Source organism: Martes martes (assembly GCF_963455335.1).
Source record: "Martes martes genome assembly, chromosome: 11".
Taxonomy (NCBI): Eukaryota; Metazoa; Chordata; class Mammalia; order Carnivora; family Mustelidae; genus Martes; species Martes martes.
Genome location: NC_137899.1, coordinates 9,646,869 through 9,666,095, shown reverse-complemented (window position 1 = coordinate 9,666,095; position 19,227 = coordinate 9,646,869). Strand labels below are relative to the sequence as shown.

The 19,227-nt window shown below is 43.9% G+C and overlaps 1 protein-coding gene across 3 annotated transcripts in view; it reads left to right on the top strand.

Annotated features, from left to right (window-relative positions):
* HECW1 (HECT, C2 and WW domain containing E3 ubiquitin protein ligase 1) overlaps positions 1 to 19,227 on the top strand; it is a gene marked incomplete at its 5' end in the record, with an annotated part of 447,342 nt that overhangs the window by 416,566 nt on the left and 11,549 nt on the right. For all 3 annotated transcript variants that reach the window (XM_080818019.1, XM_080818018.1, XM_080818020.1), the window contains 2 exons: positions 17,607 to 17,705; positions 18,283 to 18,412. In XM_080818019.1, the coding sequence (XP_080674145.1) occupies positions 17,607 to 17,705; positions 18,283 to 18,412 (229 nt within the window). The remainder of the gene's footprint in view (positions 1 to 17,606; positions 17,706 to 18,282; positions 18,413 to 19,227) is intronic.

Genomic DNA, 19,227 nt, shown 5'->3' with positions numbered 1-19,227 from the left:
GCTCCATAGCAAGGAGGTCATTATTGCTGGCCCTTGACCCCACCGTTTGCAACCTGTGTTCACTTTCCAAAGGGAGTTCTGCTCACATAAGTTATGGGGATGTAACGTACAGCAGCGAGAATGTAGTTAATAATATAGTGATCACTTTGTATGATGACGGATAACTAGTCTCACTGTGGTGAGCATTCTGTAATGTATAAAAATATCAAATTACTATGACATGTACTTGTCCTACTAGTAGGACATTAGTATATGAGTTACAATTGAATAAAAATAATAATAGTAATCAGTAGCCCTAAAAATGTCTCTTTCTGGGAGCCTAGTTGTGCCTAGCAGCAGAAGCATATAAGATTTCTGAGCAGATAATAAGAAGAGAGGCAAATTATAAGAGAGAATTATATAGAATTATAAGAGAGAGCAGGAAATTGATGGGAAAGAGCACTGAGGAGGCGGGAGGGAAGAAGACCCATCACACTAGTGAAGAGAGAAGCTTGGGACCTGGGACAGCTCCCTCTATGGGTTGGAGGGAGAGAACGGACAAGTGTGGGTTGCAGGTGCACGCTTGAGGCTGGGGACACACGGAGGGGGTTAGTTTGGGCAAAAAAGAAAAACCCCTCCCCTGTTTACTGTGGTGGAAGGTGGCAAAGACAGATGCACGTGGGTGCGGGTGAGTGGGCTGAGTGTAAGTGTACCATCTGCTTTGAGAAGAGATGGGTCTTTACACTCCATGCCCTTTCTGGGGTCTGCTCATAAAATGCAATGGCCGATGCCTAAGGCAAAACTTCACTTCTGACTTTCAGACCATTTACCCCCACCCCCACCCCCACCCAGTTTAAAAAAAAGCGATGAGGGATTTAGAGTTAGTGATTCTCTTTAGTTGGCAGATGCCAAACTTGTTTACAAGCATACTTCCAGAACCCACCCCACAGAGTCTAATGTCCAGGGACCTATATATTAACAAGCACCCCAGGGATTCTGAAGGTGGTAGAAGGTCACCAGGCCGGGAGAAGCATTACCGTAAATTCTGGCAGCTTCCAGAGCCCTCAGAGAGCGGGAGAAGAAAAAAACGAGGTGTTCGTGCAATTTTTGCACAGAGAAATGAAATCACCGCAGGGAGAAACAATAGCTTTTCTCTCAATTTACCAATATGTGAGAAGTCAGAAAACAGAAAGATCCAAAAATGAAGGCAATAATATTGGGTAAAGCACAGAAGCATGCAATTGTGTGGGAACATCATAAATATTGCATGCACCTAAGTAATGAGGTCAAGAAAGGATAATTATTTTTAATTAATAATTGCCATGAGCATAAGGAAAGAGGAGTGTCTTTGAGATAGGTTTATAAAGTGAAATAGAACTTAGCAATTATGAAGTGCTTTTCATCTTCAAAGAACCTATTAACATTAAATTACTCTTCTTTTTAATTCTCCCATGAGGTAGGTAAGCAAATTTTAACGTTATTATCCCTTATTCGTAGATGGGAAGAGAGGACTGGAGAAGCTGTGACATGCCCATGTAAACCTAGAATTGAAAAGACTTAAAAGAAAAGAAAGTTCCCATCCTACAAGAGATGTGGGTTTTCAGGCTGTAATTTCACCTTTGGTTTCCTGTATGCTTATATTATTGAAAAAGAAGTTACAGCAGATGTGTATGATCGCCTGTTGGGGGAGGGATGGAAGAAGGTCATTGCCGCACAGGGATGGGGGAGTCCGCTTACCGTTCCCTTGATTTCCCTGGTGTATTAGGACTTAAACTGAGAAAGGCTTTTGAAAGAATCACAGGTGATTAATTTGACCAGACTATTTACATTACCTTACTTTGGCGTACATATGAAGTAGGGATTAAAAATCGTGCTTTGATTACGTGATTCAGACTCTTTTTTATGAATACATTTAGGCCAAGAATTCCCTAAGCTTGACGCTTTCTAAGTATAAAAATTCACAAAGTTGGAACTATTGTTTAAGTCTCTGGAAGATATACTTCCCACAAAATTTGTTCATTCTCTGATTTGTTTAAATACCAAATAGAATTAACAGAGTCAACAGCATCTTGTCTATTGGAAGAGGTTTAAAAAAACACAAATTCTGTGAAACTACGGAGGCTCCTTTTCTGCTTAGCCTCCATCTCGTGAGAGGAAATGTGCTTTCAGAGCATTGGGCAGGGTGGAGTTGGACGGCAGCAGGAACTGGAATGAATGGAGGGTCAGGGCCAATGTGACCCACCCAGAATGGGTTTCCTAAATTGAGAAGAGTGAAGCTGTCTGAAAAAAAGTGTTGGAAATGGCATTTGCAGAGGTGAGCCAGGGACAGATGTTTAACCTTAACCAAGTTGAGAACAGGATCAAGGGCTCCAAGTGATCTGAGAAAGGGGATTATTGGTGTGGACATACAAATCTGATTATCAAGAATATCATTGTAATGGGGCACCTGGGTGGCTTAGTCAGTTAAGCGTCTGCCTTCTGCTCAGGTCGTGATCCCAGTGTCCTGGGATCGAGCCTGGCATCTGGCTCCCTGCTCAGCAGGGAGTCTGCTTCTCCTTCTCCCTCTGCTTCTCCCTGCCCCGCTCGCCAGTACACTCTGTCTCCCAAATAAATAAATAAAAGCTTTAACTTTTTTTTTAATTTAAAAAAAGAGTATCATTTTGAAAGATACACATGAATCTCTCTAGACTTCTAAGGAGGTGCATGATATGATCCAGGACACAGATCCCCAGGCACAGGCTGAGCACAGACCTTGGGACCTTGGAGTCTGTAAGGGCACTAAAGGGGCAAGAAAGGCTTCCAGTTTTCAGATGATGAATAACAAAGATAGACTCTAAGATTAGCTTTCCCTGCTGGCCAGACTTCTAGGGACTTTGTCTTTTTATATTCTAGCCCCAAAGAATATCAGTTAATTCTATTATCTAAAGAAGTCAGCAGATAAATCTTCAAATCTTCCAAACAATAAATCTTCAAAACAGTCAAGCCAGATAAAACATAGTTGCACACCTCAGTGTCAAATTTATTTATTATTTTGTTTGGTTTATGATGTTCCCATACTCCCCCTCTATCAATACAGTTAATTCAGAACCAACTACTTAAATTCCTGTAAGGAGAACAAGAGGTTGTTCTGGGTGTATCTGTACCTGTGGGGCACAAGAACTTGATGTTGTCAGAGCCGTTATCATTTTGCCAATCACATGAAATCTATGGAATGTCATTGAAGTTGAGGCTTCAGGAAGTCACTCCCTGAGCCCTAATAATGTCACTAGACAGTGTGCTCCATGGGAGCTTGGGAGCCTTGTCTGTTGGGTTCCCTGAGTAGCCCAACAACTAGCCCAGTTCCTCAGAAATGGTAGGGTGCTCATGATTTGTCAGAAGGAAGGAAGGCAGGCCCAGAAGTTGCGAGGCTCTATCAGATCGATTGTTTTCTTTCTAACCGGAGTTCTGGTAAAATATCGTGCATTGCTCAATGAGTCACAGGCAAGAGAGGGATACAGCATTTCAAGGGTCAGTAAGGCATTGTAGATTCTGCTTGGAGCCCAGTGACATTGCTCTCCCAGACTCTCTGCTTTCTGTAGCTCAGATTATTAAGACCTTTTCAACCTTTACCTTCCTGGATTACTCAGATGATGATATAGTAGATTTCAGAGCATTTTAGCTATGCAGGCAAGTGGCCGTTTCTGGTCAACTTCTCTGCATAATTCTGGGCGTGGGCCCAGACTCCATGTCTCGTTTGAAATTAGGTAAATTCTCCTCTGGCATGAAATGAAATGACTTTAATGGATCAACTTACAAACGACACAATAATATGCTTATTGAGAAGCATTCCAGAAAACTAAAGACGATTTTTAGATTCCATATTTGTGTTCTCTATACCTTTCCTAGGGTTGCCACACCAAATCACCACAAACTGGGCATGTCAGTCTGGAAGCCAGAAGCCCAAAATCAAGGTGTTGGCAAAGACATGCTCCTTCAGAAGCCTCTAGAGGGAGAATCCTTCCTTACCTCCTTCAGCTTCTGGGGGCTCTGAGGATGTCTTGGCTGTGGCTGCATCACTCCAGTCTCTACTTCCGTCTTTTTGTGGCCTTTCCCTCTGTTTCTGTGTCTTCCCTTCTCTCTCTAATAAGGACATTTGTCAGTGGATTTAGGGCCCATGTGAATAATCCAAGATGATCTCTTCTTAAGATCCTGAATCCTATCCGCAAAGACCCTTTTTCCCATTCACGGGTTCTAGGGTTTGGAAAGCAGATTCCAGGATCGGGGAAGCTGACATACCTTCTTGGGGGCCAACATTCAACCCACTAAAAGGCACAGATAATTTGCATCATATTCTTCTAGAAGAGCTTTCTCTAAAAAGGAGTCCCTCACTTGGCCACCATATTGAGGACCAGGCAGCCCTGTTCTTACTCGTTTGCCCCCTGTGGGGCTGATATTAATAGTGGGCGCTTGGCAGGCATCAGGGCTAGACATTCGTTTCAGTTGCTAATTAGCAATCAGAAGATAATATCCTGTCATTATCTTGTGTTGGCAGAGTCTCTTTCATGGCAGATGAAGAAAAATTCAAGTTTTCTCAGCTAATTGCAACACTGTTTCCTCACACAAGGAGCTATGAAAACCAAATAAAAATCATGCCTTCCATCTGCAATATTTAAACAGCTTTGGGGGTGTGACGGAGGGGATTCTCTGCACATTCCTTGAAACATTCTCTGAATAAAGGTGGGTGTACGGAATAGACCTAATCCACCTAACCCTAGAGGCCTTGACCTACATTCCACTCTGGCCACCTGCTCCCACAGTGGCCCTCCCAGCCTCATTATCACCCAGAACCGTGCCATCTCTGAAATTGAAAAATTTAAAATCCCACCATCAATCATTCTACATGCAGTGTTCCCACCTCCTCCCCCTACCACAGCTGCTCCCCAAGTTCATTCGCACCTCCGACTCACCATCCCCTACCCATCTGGCATGGCTGCCTTCACCCCGGGCCTCCATGCTTGCACTCCATCTGATGGGCAAAACGCCACCTTGGATCAGTGTCGTAAGGCACTCTCCCACATTCAGTGCCAGAGCTATTTCCTGTACCTCTAGCACCAAAGAAAATGAAATAATTCTGAGCGATGGTACAGTGTCTGACCTCAGCAGGTTCTGCAGCAAAAGCTCCCCGGTCCTTTGATGCTGCTTCTCTTCCAGTGTCCTGAAAGCTCTTCCACGTTGAGGAGATGACTTCAGATCCCCCTCAAGTAGAAACACTGAGGCTCTCCCCTCAATTTCTTACCCCAACTACAAATGCCCAGCGCTGACACCTTCCCAGCACCTCCCTCCTCCTGTCTAAGACAGACCCTTCCACTCAGGCTCAGGGTCCATCTGCTTCCCCTCGCCTCTGTGCCCTTGCTCCAACAATTTCCTCTTCCTCCCCACCTTTACACTTTCTCCCCCTGGTTACGGCTCCTTTCCTTCATTCACTTCTCCTACGGAATCTGATGTCTCTATTCATCACCAAAGCTGCCCTTTCCGTGAGCAGCACAGACCACCAAGTCAACAAACCTGGTGAGCTATCATCACTTCTTACCTTAGTGGAAACCTTTACTCACGGATTTTATATGTCAATATACATATATGATTTTATAACATCAGTAATGTGCATTCATTGTAAGAAATTTAATTCGCATAAGGAAATATCTCCACACAGATACAAATACTGTTAATATTTTGACTCGAGGGGCACAGGGTGGCGCAGTCAGTGAAATGGCCGACTCTTGGTTTTAGCTCAGAGGGTGATCTCAGGGAAGTGAGAGGGAGGCCCACTGCACGGGGCTGTGTGCTCATCAGGGCATCTGCTTGGGGCCATCTCTCCCTCTCCCTCTGCCCTTCTCCCCATGCTCTCTCATTCGCTCTCTCTCTCTTTCTCAGATAAGTAAATTAATCTTTAAAGAAATATTTTTTGACTCCCGTCCTTCTAGGATGGTTGGATAGGTGGATGGATAGAAAGATAGATATAATCCTATATAAAATATAACAACAGAATCGAAGTTTCCTGTTTTTTAAAGTTCTCTCCGTGTTACAGTATAAATTCTAAAGCTGTATGTTTCATCTGACCTCTGTATTGAGCGGCAAACTCTTTTATCCAAATACCTACTGGACATCTTTATTTTGATCCTCCCCCAGGTTAGCATCTGTCTAATCTCCCACGAGCCACTTCCTGCCATCCTTCACTTCTCTTTCTGCTCACTTGACGCTCCATGTCCTGACATTGTTACTTTCAAAATTTTTCTCACAATGACCTGGACATACTGTCAGTCACCCTCCAGTCTGCCCTCTCAACAAATCCATCCTTCACGTGACTGCAGACCGATTTCTTAAATGCCATCCAAGTACATCACTGCCTTGCTTAAACGCTTCAAGAGGTCCCTATTCTCTAGGATTTAAAAGCTGAGCTTGCTGGCATGGGAAGTAAGACCTCCCAGGACCTCCCACTTCCTCTTTCTTTAGCCTTATCTTGCCACTCCTTTCTCTGTGTGTGCTGTAATCCTCACGAACACATTCCATTCTATTTCCTGCCTCTTTCCTCATGTGATTTTATTTTCTTGGAAAACCCTCCCCTGCCTTATGTGACCTAATTTCTACTCATTTTTCAAAGTTCACCTCAGTCATCACTTTCTCCAGGAACCCAGCTAGATTTAATCCCTTCCAAATCAGCAGGTGTCCTTCCTCTGTTTTCACACACCTGAGTACTTTTCTAAGCACGTCTTACACGGCAATGAATCGTGGCATTGTTTTATCTATTGTTGCATTGTTACATCTATCCCCCTGTCCTGTAAACTCTTCAAAGTGAACGTTTACTTTTGGCATCTTTGTACACACCTGGCACATGGTAGAAAATCAGTAAATTTGTTGAAATTGAAAATGCATGAACACAACATAGTTTCTCTTACATTTGAAAAACAAACCCAAGCCTCCTTTGCTGTCACTCCCTCCTTCACCTACTGCCATGATTTACCACTCCCCCTTAGAGACACATTTGTACAAAGAGTTATTTGTGCCACGTTCTCCACTTCCTTTTCTCCCATTCTCTCCAGCCAGCCTTTCCTCCCCTTTACCCCCATGGAAACAGCTCTCATCAAGGTGCCAAATCCGCTGGGCAACTCTCAGACCTCTTGTTACCTGATCTCAGAAGCGCTTGACACTGTTGGTCTCTGCCTCCATCCTGAAGCATGTTCTCTTGGTTCCTCTCCAACCTCTTTGCCATTCCTTCTCAGTCTATTTTATTGTCCTTCCTCATCGTCCAGACCCGTGCATGTTACAAATGCTCAGCCCTTCGTCCACCTCTCTATCTGCACATACTTCTTTGGGGAAGTCTTGTCCAGCTGCATAACTTCAAATGCAGTCTACATCCTGCCAACCCTCACATTAACATTTGCAGAAGGCCCTGTTCCCAGAAGTACGGATTCACTGCTGCAGCTGTCGGCTCGACAGCTCTACCCAGATACTGAATAAGCATGACAAACCTAATGTGCCTGAAAGAGAGCTCTCCAGTTTGTCCTGCAACCTTCTCTTCTGGCGTTTTCCATCTGGTAGATGGCACCACCATCCACACAATTGCTCTGGTCCGAGACCATGGACTGTCTTTGGTGCCTCTCTTTTTCTACCACCTCCCATCCAATCCATCAGCAAGTTCTTTTGGCTCTGTCATGAAAATACATCCCAAATCTGACTTCATTGCCTCTACTGTCACCACCCTCGTATAAGCTACCATCACCTCCCATCTGGATTACTGCAGGAACCTCTAAACTGGTCCCTCTGTTTCCACTCTTGCCACACTCATCTCTCTGCATGCAGCATCCTGAGAGATCATTTCAGTGCATCAGTCAGTTCACTTATAGACCCTACGTGAAACCTGCAGGGGATTCCATTTATACTTTAGATAAAATCCGAAGTCCTTACTATGGACTGCCGGTCCCTAATGTGCTGTCCTCTGGGTGTCTCTCCAAACTCATGTTCTATCCTCCTCACTTTCTCTGTCCGAGGTCCAGTCCCACTGCTCCCTTCTCTGTCATTCAAACAAATTGTATGTATTCCCGCCTTGGATATCGCTGTTCCCCCAACTTATAATGCTCATTCTCCTGGAGGCTCACTCCTTTCCATAATTCAGATCAGAAATCATCCCCTCAGAAAGGATGACACAGTCTGGTGTGTTTGGAAGGAATCAATATTGCCTCCCATCTTTTCCCCAAGAGAAACCTAGAGGCCAGGTTTCTGGTGGGAATAAAAAATTATATTTGGTAGAGTAGGATTCCTGGAGATTCTTAGAGATTCTAGGAGTAGTGAAAAACTGCTCAGGTATTGCAGAGTGGCACACAAAGCCTTGAGATTGGTGACCTTAGTTGCCACCAAGGGCCCAGGAGAGGCATGTGATACCTACATCAGTTAGAAAGGAGCCTGTAATCACCTATTTGGATATTCTTCCCCCAAGAGGGTGGCTTCGCCCTCACCCCCACCAAGGGACATTGAGCAATGTTTGGAGACAGTTTGGGCTATCACGACTGGTACTGGCATCTAGTGGGAAAAGGCCACCAGTAGTGTCAGATGTCTTAAAGTGCCCAAAACAGCAATAGTCCACGCTATTCCCTATGTTCCACAAAAAAGTTCCACAAAAAAGTGAAACCATATGATAGTTGACTTTCTCTGCTTGACTTGCTTCACTTAGTGCAATCTCCTCCAGTTCCATCCATGTTGATGCAAAAGTTGGGTATTCATCCTTTCTGATGGCTGAGTAATATTCCATCGTGTATATGGACCACATCTTTATCAGGGAACACTACATCAAAAACTGATGATGTACTGTATGGTGACTAACATAATATAATAAAAAATAGTAAAAAATAAATAAACAAAGTCCCCTACTATTATTGTAAAAAAGAGAGGGAGTGGGGGGGAGAGAGCAGCTAGTCAGTAGTGCTACAACTGAGGGACCAGCTCTATTCTTTTGAGAGTCACAGAGGACCTTATAACCCCTGCAAAGTCCTGTCATTTGCAGGGAAGGAGTGACCTAGGATGATCTACAGAGTAGCAGGAATGGAAAACATGGCTGCTTCAGAGAGAACCTTCTAGAATTCAGCCAACACAAATCATCTGCTGTCGGTCTGCAGGTGCTAGGCAGTGAGCAGGTGGGTGCAGTCACAGAGCCCTAGCTTATGAGGCAGGCCATGGTGAAGGTGTCCTGGGAGCATTCAGGCATGCGTACAGTTTTGGCAGCACTCTGGCCTCCTTCGTTGACTCAGCACAATGTTTTTGAACCCTTGGGATTTTTCCAGTAGAGTGCTGGTTCTGACAGGTGTTTGTGCTCCAGGAGACCTAGTGACATTTGGAAAAGGCCTCCAAAGTCTGCAGACTGTATACAGGATTTTGAGCAGACCTCCATTTCCTGCCAAATGCTTGAATATCTGCCTCTCATCAGCCCCCAGCTTCTCAATCCAGGCAGCAGGGGCAAGCATATTATCACCAATTTTCCAGCCTCTTGCCCAATATACTGTCTGATCACCTTTCCAGGCAGGAAGGCCAGGAGATAGGGTCAGCTTTAGTTTGTTCAAGGCTGAAGCTGATCCAAGGGGTCTCTCTGATGCTGAGCATCAAAAGATCCAGAAATCATGGGGGCCTGGGTGGCTCAGTGGGTTAATAAGCCTCTGCCTTCGGCTCAGGTCATGGTCTCAGGGTCCTGGGATCAAGCCCTGCATCAGGTTCTCTGCTCAACAGGGAGCCTGCTTCCTCCTCTCTCTCTGCCTGCCTCTCTGCCTATTTGTGATCTCTGTCAAATAAATAAATAAAATCTTAAAAAAAAAAAAAAGATGCAGAAATCAGAGTCACACAGGAGGAGACTGAAGGCTTACAGATTGAGAAGAAACTGAGAAGATCACCAAACCCAGAGATACCTTGACACAATTATTAGGGGCCCAAGTTTAATGCCAGATACACCACAGAAGAATCTTTTTGATTTGGCATATTACCTGGGTACTGCACTGAGGGTTTTATTACATTTTTATATCGCTTTCATATAAAGGCATTAATTGGAAGCCTTTTAAGAGTATTCTGTTTCACTCTCCAAAGTGTCCTCCAGGGTATCATTAGGTCTTATTTTCTTCTTTGTCAAGCCATCTGCTTTCCCTTCCATAAATCCAGCCTGTGAACAAGAAAGTCCTCTCCCACACTTCCTGACTGAATTTTTTCGCCGTTGCACAAACTGCTTTTGTTTCAAGAATCAGTTGAAAAATATACCGTGAAATCATTACGTGCTACCTCCTGCTAAAACATGTTCCCATCCAAAGTTCCACCTGAGAGACCAAAGAGGGAGAGGAAGGGAGGGAGAAGCCTGCGATGTTGGCTTCTTGGTGTGAAACATTCGCCACATCTTTCCATCCGTTGACTCAGTCACCCAGTCTCCTCTGCAGTTCCGTCTTTCCGTCTGTCTTCCTGAATGGGGACCTACTGTGGATATTGGAAATGGGCATCCAGTGGTAAATGATGTCTCAGAAATGTTCAGTAGGCTTGTCTGGTCATGCTCCACTGGGATAAAATCCAATGATAATTTTTAATTTAATTCAATTCAGCAAAGCTTGATGGGGTCCTTACCTGTGCCAGGCATTGTGATGCGTGAATGTTGCATGTGAGCAGAGCAAAAGCCTTTGTTCTGTAGCAGCCACGGACTCAGTCCACATTCACTTGCACCCCTCAGTCCAGCATGGGTGTGTATGGCCCTGGGGTTCTGAGGGGTCGGACGTGCCAGTGTGCAGTGGTGTTTATTAAACACCCAGGTCGACTGACCTCCACTAGTCCTTGGGCAAAGTCTTGTAGTGTCTTCGCAGTTGCCCTCTACAACATTATGACCCCCATTTTGCAGATGAGTATACTGAGGACCATGGTTGTTTAGCAGCCTGCCCAAAGTCATACAAGTCAGAAGAGTTAAACTGAGGCAGCCTGACATCAGAACTTAGTTTTGTCCTTCCCACCACACTGCCTTCTTTGGATTATTGGCGAACAGCCCGAAGAATGATGAGTCAGCAAACGGTTATATACTCCAGGGGAGAGTCGAGTCTTTGTTGGGCCTTCAACCCACGTGAGAAGATGTGCTAGAAATGTGTGAAACTCCATTACCTTCTGAACTCACTAAAATGTACAAAACCCAGATGGTACTGAGATAAATCCTTGCCAGTAACATTGGTTCCTTTCGTATCTCCTGCCGTAATCTCCCTCCATGTCTTTACAAAAGCTCAGAGTGGCTGCAGTTGCTTTTATCGGAGGCAAACTCAGTTCATCTCCAGATATCTGGTGAGGTGTTCAGAAGGATGCTTGAAGAGTGCCATCGGTCTGTTTCAGAAGTCCTCCAAAGGTCCCAGAGCTAACTGGCTGCGTGCTGCCTCCCCCAGTACCGATGAGCAGATGGATAAAGATGAAAACCACTTGGGTTTCCATCCGAGTGGGAAGGGCCAAACCTAGTGAAGATCATTTATGAAATGAAATGCTTTGTGAGTTTATTTAAATCGCATGATGAAAACCTATATTTGCAGATATGTGAGGGGGTCTGTGCTGTCCTGTGGTATGAAAAGAGGAAGCTGCAGAGAAGCAGGAGTGGCAGGGTGGTCCCTTTCACACAAGTGTGTCTGTGCTCAGCAGCTGACATGTGGGAGGAAGACCCATCAAGGTCAAAGACGTTACGTCATGCGACAGAGTTGATGTACTTTTATTTGATACCTTCTATGCTGTGTGTATTTTTCTTTACACTAAAAAAATACCCACTTCTGTTTTGTTTTGTTTTGTTTTGTTTTGTTTTGTTTTGTTTGGCAGGAGGGTAAGGGTTGATGAGAACAAAAACCAAAAACTGGCAACACATGGAAAACCAAGGATATGAAAAAGTAGAGTCCAAGGATTGTTTCTATGAATCACAGGGTTGGTGGGGTTAGGTTGAGAAATGTCATTGTGAGCTGTCCACTTTCTTCCCCTGAAGGAAAACAGACCATGTCTTTGTAATGATGAAACCCATAGTTGACTGACTCAATAGAAAGGATTTTTTTTTCTATTAAATGTGGAGTTCTTGGTGTTTTGGTATATTGATCATATTTCTGTGGCATCTTAGGTCCAAATGGATTTCTGTGTATTAATCTCTGATCAGGAAATAAATAGGAAAAAATGGCTTATGTGTTTTTAAAGAGTCAGGAATACATCTTAAGGGGACGGCATATCACAATATCCTAGGGAGTTTTCATATTATACCGAAGGTGGAGCTAGAGGGAAACTCTCTCTTCTCCAGACTTGAGGATTACTGGTGAAGGAAGGCCCCATTCCTGACCCATCAGAGTACTGTATCCTTCAGGTGGCTGGAATGGAGGAAAGATTGAGACCCACCATCTAGTGCCAGGGGGAGGGTTCCAGAGGGACCTGCGTCGTGTAGCTGTCATGTCTGGTACATGCAGCTGGGGACATGCCTTGTCTTCCCATGTCCTCAGACACCTCCTTGCTATCTTCACTTGCACCTGCTGATTTACCTGGGGCCTGAGGCCCCTCCTGTGAAGAGAAGTTGAATGATGCCCCCCACTGGAATTGGACCCATGTGGGCATGTCTGATATGCTCACAAAGGAAGCAAGTGTGAGCAGGGGGTCTGGGGTCCTCAGAAATAACAGAGTTCAAGAGAAGCAGAAGAATGGCACAGCAAACCACAGTGGCCCGCAAGCCTGAGGCTGAGATGTGGGAGCTGCTCCCTAGGTCCACCATGACTTTGCCAGCCTAGGGATTGAAGGACAGTGAGGAAACTTCAAAAGGAGTTCCAGTAAGCTCTCAGGTCCCTAGAAACTCTGCTGTGAAGTCTGTCCAACAGAGCAGGTCAACACAGAGGAGCTGTGCCCTACCAGCAAAACAGAAATGAGCACAGGCCACTCCGAAGAGCGGGTCTTGGGCAACAGCGGCCTGGGGGTCGATGGCAGTGGCACCACACTAGATCGTGCAGCACATTAGCCATCTCTGGGATGGGCCGAGAGCAGGACGCTTTCAAAAATGGCAGCCCAGGGAAGGGGGAACAGTGCCACACCCTGGGAGCCAGGCTGACCAGCAGTAGCAGCTGAGACTCCTTGTGGGGTCCCTGCTGAGGAAGGAGGGTTGGAGGTCCTGCAGGTTCACACATGGGGCCTCTGCAGCTGGGGACCCGGGGCCTGGATGTTGAAGTGACACAGGAATACCCACAGGCAGGGAAGGCACAGTCTGCTACTTCCATGGCGACATTTGTTTGTCCTCAAAACTTTTTATTTGTGGGGCGCCTGAGTGGCTCATTCAGGTGAGTGTCCAGTTCTTGGTTTCATCTCAGGTCATGATCGCGGGCTCCCAAGATTGAGCCCCGCAGTGGGCTCTGCGCTCAGCATAGAGTCTGTTTGTCCCTCTGCCGCCTCCTCTACCCTTCCGCACACTCCCGCTTGTGCACTCTCTCTCTCTTTCTTTTTCTCTCTCTCATAAATAAATAAATAAATAAAATCTTCAAAAAGTACTATTTGTTTGTGCCAAGTAATTTAGACCAAAACATAAACTTTTTTTGCTTAAATTATGTGTAGAGTTTCCTAAATTATCAATACAGAGACTAAAGAGACATAATTTCTTTCCGTTTCATAATTCCTACACATGTGTAACAAAAAGGATAATTTCCCAGCAAGTAGTAGTTCAAGCTAAGTGAGATAAACCAAGGAAGTGCACAATTAACTAGAAGATGTTTTCTTGTAAATGAAATTATACACCGTGGCAACTCACCAGCTGTTAAGGTTTTTCATTTTAATCCATGCTTTTTAAGATATTCTTTTGGATTTGAGTTGTACAATTGTATTGTGCTTCATACAGACACATCCCAGATCATAGTTCATTGCTCTGGAATATATTTTACTATATATATTAGTCTGGCTATTTGCTATCCTGTCTGTGTTTATGTAAAGCAAACCACATTATCATAGATTGCTTGCACACCTACAAAAAAATAATCTAGAGCTTACTAGTGGCCCACATCAGCCTGTGAAACTGGTATAATTTTGTTTTTAGAAATTCCATCTTACAGTCTACCCATTCAAAGTCAATAAACAGCTGTCTGTTGGTAGTCTGCATTGCAAGTGTCCTGTGCTGGAAAACAGGCCATCTGCTGCACTCTCATCTGGTCGCAGCCCCTTGTTGAGAGGTAGATGGTGGTGATCCTCGCTACACGGTGCTGGACAAGACACCAAACCCTGAGCCTGCTCCCCAACCCTGCTTTCCTGATCACTTACGATTGGTCCAGGATGGGCAGCCAACCTGAGTCGCAACAAGCAGGGAATCATGTTGGAAATTTGGACTAAGAAAGAGTCAAGTTGGCCTCTCTAGGATGAAAACCACAGGAAGTTTTGACAGCAAGAGAGAAGAAAGGAGCGGAGGTGCGCGAAGAGAAGTCAAGGGAGAAGGTGGATGAGGGACAGTGAAGTCACTCCAGTGCCTCATCTGGCTGGCTCCCAGCTGCCTTCCTGACCCTGGATTCCATGAGATACCACCAAGAACTTGCAAGGAATTCCCCCCTTGGCTTAAGCTAGTTGAATTTACTTGACACAAGTTGGTGTTGGAAGTCAACATGAAATAAGATAATAATATCATGTAAAAAGTGCCATTTTCCAGAAGAGGAAACAGAGAGCAGGTAGTTAAGTCCTTGCAGGAGATCACACACCAGGCAGCCCGGCCCCTGGACCAGAGGATTAACTTCTCTACCGTTTGGCTTCTCTAAATGGACACAGAGGAAAAGGCCTGACAGATATGCATCGGTGTCTTCACCATACCACTTGCTTGAGGCCAAATATTGGCCTTCAGTTTCTTAATCTGTGAAATGAAGATAGAATAATTGTGAAAATAGAGTTGTTGCAAGGGTCAGGGAGATAATTTGAGTAACATGTTGGTTCAGTAGGCATTCAGTGAAAGTTATTTCCAATCTGTTTCCAATTTTTCACTCATAAGTTATTGCAGTCACTGGAGCTCCTGGCACATTGTAAAGGGCAGTGGAAACCAGCATCCTTCTGCATTTTTACTGTTAAATAGGGTGCTGAGAACGACCTTCCTCATTATGGTAAGGGACCATTCTTCTATTCCTCTTTTACTACAAAGATTTTTTCCTCAGAAATTGATGGCAGATACTATAAGTAACTTCACCTTCCAACAACAGCAAAAGCCATACGATTTTTGTCTTTTGATTTCATAATTCATTTTTTAAAAAATTTTATTTATTTGAGAGAGAGAGAGAGAGAGAGCATGAGAGGGGAAAAGGTCAGAGGGAGAAGCAGACTCCCTGCAGAGCTGGGAGCCTTATGTGGGACTCAATCCCAGGACTCCGGGATCACGACCTGAGCCGAAGGCAGTGGCTTAACCAACTGAGCCACCCAGGTGCCCCCATAATTCATTTTAATAATAGAATTCCAGTGTTAATAATAGAATACCTAATGTTAAACTGTCCTCAGTTTTCTAAAATCAAATATCTTTAATCATTTTGCATTGTTCTGGGAATGGATTGGTAGGTTCTCATGTTTTAACTATAATTTTTTAAATATATAAGTGAAATGTCCTTAGTGTTCTTTCTTTTGCTTTTTTCCAGATTCCATTTTGTGGTGATGGTAGCTCATAATGATGAATTAAGTTTTCTGTCCTTTTCTGATTTCTGGAACTATATAAATAGCAGAAGGGTTTTCTATCTATCCATGGAGGATTTGAAAGAATATGTCTTTAAATACGTGTATGTGTGAGTGTGTGTGTGTGTGTGTGTGTGTGTGTGTATCCAGTCCCAGCATCAATTTTGTATATAGTCCTTTATCCTTATAATTTTCTAGTTCATACTGTGGTTCTTTGCCTATTTAAGTTTTCTGCTTCTTCCTGAATAGATTTGAATAATTAATAGTCTGTTAGAACATTTACAATTCACTGGAATATTCCATTTTTTTAACATCGAGGTGAAAATTGTGTTCTTGTGTAATATTTTCATCTACTCCCTATCTGTGGATACTTACTGCCTGCTGAGAATACAATTCTTCCTTACCAGGCCTTTGGGGGCCACCTGTCAGTGAAGAGGGTCCTCGGCCAGACACCCGTGTTGACGTTTGCGCTCTTCCTGCTTTGGGTGGTCTCGGTCATCTCCATCTGGACGGTCACAACCCCACCATAACGCTAGAAGCCTCAGCCATAATGCTTAGAGTCCAGTTAGAGTGGGCAAGCCTGTATTGGGGTAGAAGTAAGCTGTGTTTGTATATACAAGATTGTGGTCACCATGTTGGGGACTGGTCATTTATTAAGCGGGTCAGGAGACAGCCCTGGGACAAAGCACTAGTGGGGCACACTGGCCTCAGGGACTCCAAGACGTCTGATTACTCTGCGAGCTTCCCCATCCACAGTGCCCCTCCTGAGATTCCCTTCACCTCCACTCTCTTCAGAGTCGATAGTACTTGTATATTGATGTTTGCATGTTATCTCCTGCGAATAGAATTGACCACTTGAAATATGCCAGTTTGAAGTGTTATTTGGAATTATGCTCATTCTGTGGGATCAAAGGATGTGTTCATTGTAACAGTGTTTATAGTAGTTGTAGGGTAGGAAATCTTCTGAGTCTGAAAAGAGTCTCATGAAAGATAGTGGAGGTGGGTTAGTTGAAAATTCCAACTGGGAGGATCTGAAAAAAAGTCACAGAGGAGTCTACAGTTAGGTGAAAGTCTGCTTAGATGGAAAGAGACCAGGGAGACCCCTGTTATGGAGGCAGGAGCCAGAGGTGGGCAAGGCCCACATGCTGAGGAAACCGTGTGCTAGACCAAGCAGACGAGCATCAGGTTTAGGAGCAGGGCAGCAGTGGGATCAAGCTCCAGCAATCAGCCAAGCAGGTTATTAGCGAAAATTCCAGAATATTAGAAAAAAATCCCAGGATTTGCCCCGATCAGGGTTTAAATCATTAAAGGCCCATACATCTGGAGGTAGCCAGACCTACAGGACCACTTCTTCCCAGCAGAGACCTGTTCTTCGCTTGTGTGTGGCAATAGTAAATAGCCGTGTAGGCTCAGCTTATGCCTACCACAGTGGGATTCCACGGAACTCTTCCTCCTGACTCTGAGCACAGCTGCCGTGAAGGACTCACACTCAAGTCTTCTGCCTCCTGGAGTGTATTGGGCACACATTAGACCTTCCGGTGGTATCTGTGGAATGCTTGAATGGATAAGGAGACATGGTCCGGAAAGCTTTCTATGTCCTTGGGTTCAGGTCCTCCTCAGGTTCAATGCGGACTGTTTATCTGGGCTTCCAGACTTCCCCTTTACCAGTGCGTTTCTTCTCTTGGGTCCTTACACTGTCAGCTCTGAGAATAGGACTCCAGCAGAAGGACTCTCTTCTGGTGCTTGGGGGAGAGGAGAGTTCCTTTAGTACATACCGAGCACATAGGCATGGTTTAGGGTAAAGCGTAAGAAGGAGGAGCATGGGCACCTCCCTTGTGTCATCAATTGGCAAATTCGGTAAACAGCTTACTGTCAAGAAACACATTAAATACAAATACAAGTTAAATTTTTTAACAATGTGAATTTCCACCTGCCCTTCAATTTCTCTGCCTTTGTCTGTGTTTCAGGTTCAGGTTTAGTGGTCGTATCCTAGGCCTGGCTTTGATCCATCAGTACCTTCTTGACGCCTTCTTCACAAGGCCCTTCTACAAGGCACTCCTGAGACTGTAAGTGTATAACTGTAGGCCGTGGTCCACGCACTAAGGCCTGGTTTCCCTGGTACCTCAGACTCTGTCCCTGGTTTACCCTAACCATTCCTGTTCGTTGACTTTTCTGAGTGCTTAAACGTCACATAAACCTTTTAATACAATATAAAGGCATTTGGAGTTTTTATGTAAGCATAGGAGAAGACTATTAAAACTTCATATAATGGAATGAATCAGTTTATGTAAATAATTACAGTCATATTGCAAACTTTGCATTACACTAAGTAGAATTAATCTGTCTAAAACTTCGTTGTTTTAAAATATTCTTAAAAAACGTTTCTCCAGTTGCCATCAAGAATCCATGAGTTAATAATCATCGCATGTTTATTACTGGGATAATTTCATTCAATTTCACAATTGAATTTCAAATTTCAATTTGAAAAACAAATTTTCAAAAACAAGCATTGAGTGCACTAAAAAGACTCATCAATATATTCCAGAATATCAGATTGTTAGAATCAGTCTATGTTGTTTTAGCCAGCCTGGGCATCTGTTCAGTTAACAGACTATTTACGTTTTGCCCTTGGAATGCCCCCAGGCCCTGTGATCTGAGCGACCTGGAATATCTGGATGAGGAGTTCCACCAGAGTCTGCAGTGGATGAAGGACAACAATATCACAGATATCCTAGACCTCACGTTCACTGTTAACGAAGAAGTTTTTGGACAGGTTTGTGAGATGCGGGGCTTGGAAAGCGCATTTGTTTTTTACTGTTGAACGTTCATATGGCACAAAGTTTACCACCTTAATTGTTTTTAAGTCCACAGTCCAGCATTGTTAAATATAGTCACCCTGTTGTACAATCTCTAGGACTCGTTCATTTTGCAAAACTGGCCCTGTAGCCATTTAAATAATAATTCCTCATTTTTTCCTTCTCCCCAGTCCCTGGCAACAGCCATTCTACTTTCTCTGTCTGTGAGTTCGGCTGCTCTAGATACCTCATACAGTTTTGGTCTTTTTGTGACTGTCTTATTTCACTTAACACATTGTCCTCAAGGTTTGCCTACACTATAGCACATAATAGGATTTCCTTATTTTTAAGGGCTGAATAGTATTCCACCATATATATGTGTGGTAGAAAATGTGTGTGTGTGTGTGTGTGTGTGTGTGTGTGTGTGTGATTTATTTATTTATTTATATAAAAATTAATTTACCCATTCACCTATTGATGAACCCTTTGGTTTCTTCCACATTTTGGCTATTGTAAATAATGCTGCTGTGTACATAGGTGTACATTTATCTGTTCAAGCCCTTGCTTTCCATTCTTTTGTTTTTAATCTAGAAAAAAAAGAATCTCATTCATTTAAAATATAATTCGTTGAGGACTACTTCCTTTAGTAAAGCTGCCCATGTCTTCTTCCTTCTTTTCCTTTTCATGACATGGATCTACTTTATAGATATTTTGAAAATCAAAGTGATAATGGATTAGAAAACATTTTTGTGAAGTGTGAAATACATTTGGAAGGTATTTCTATGATCTGTGC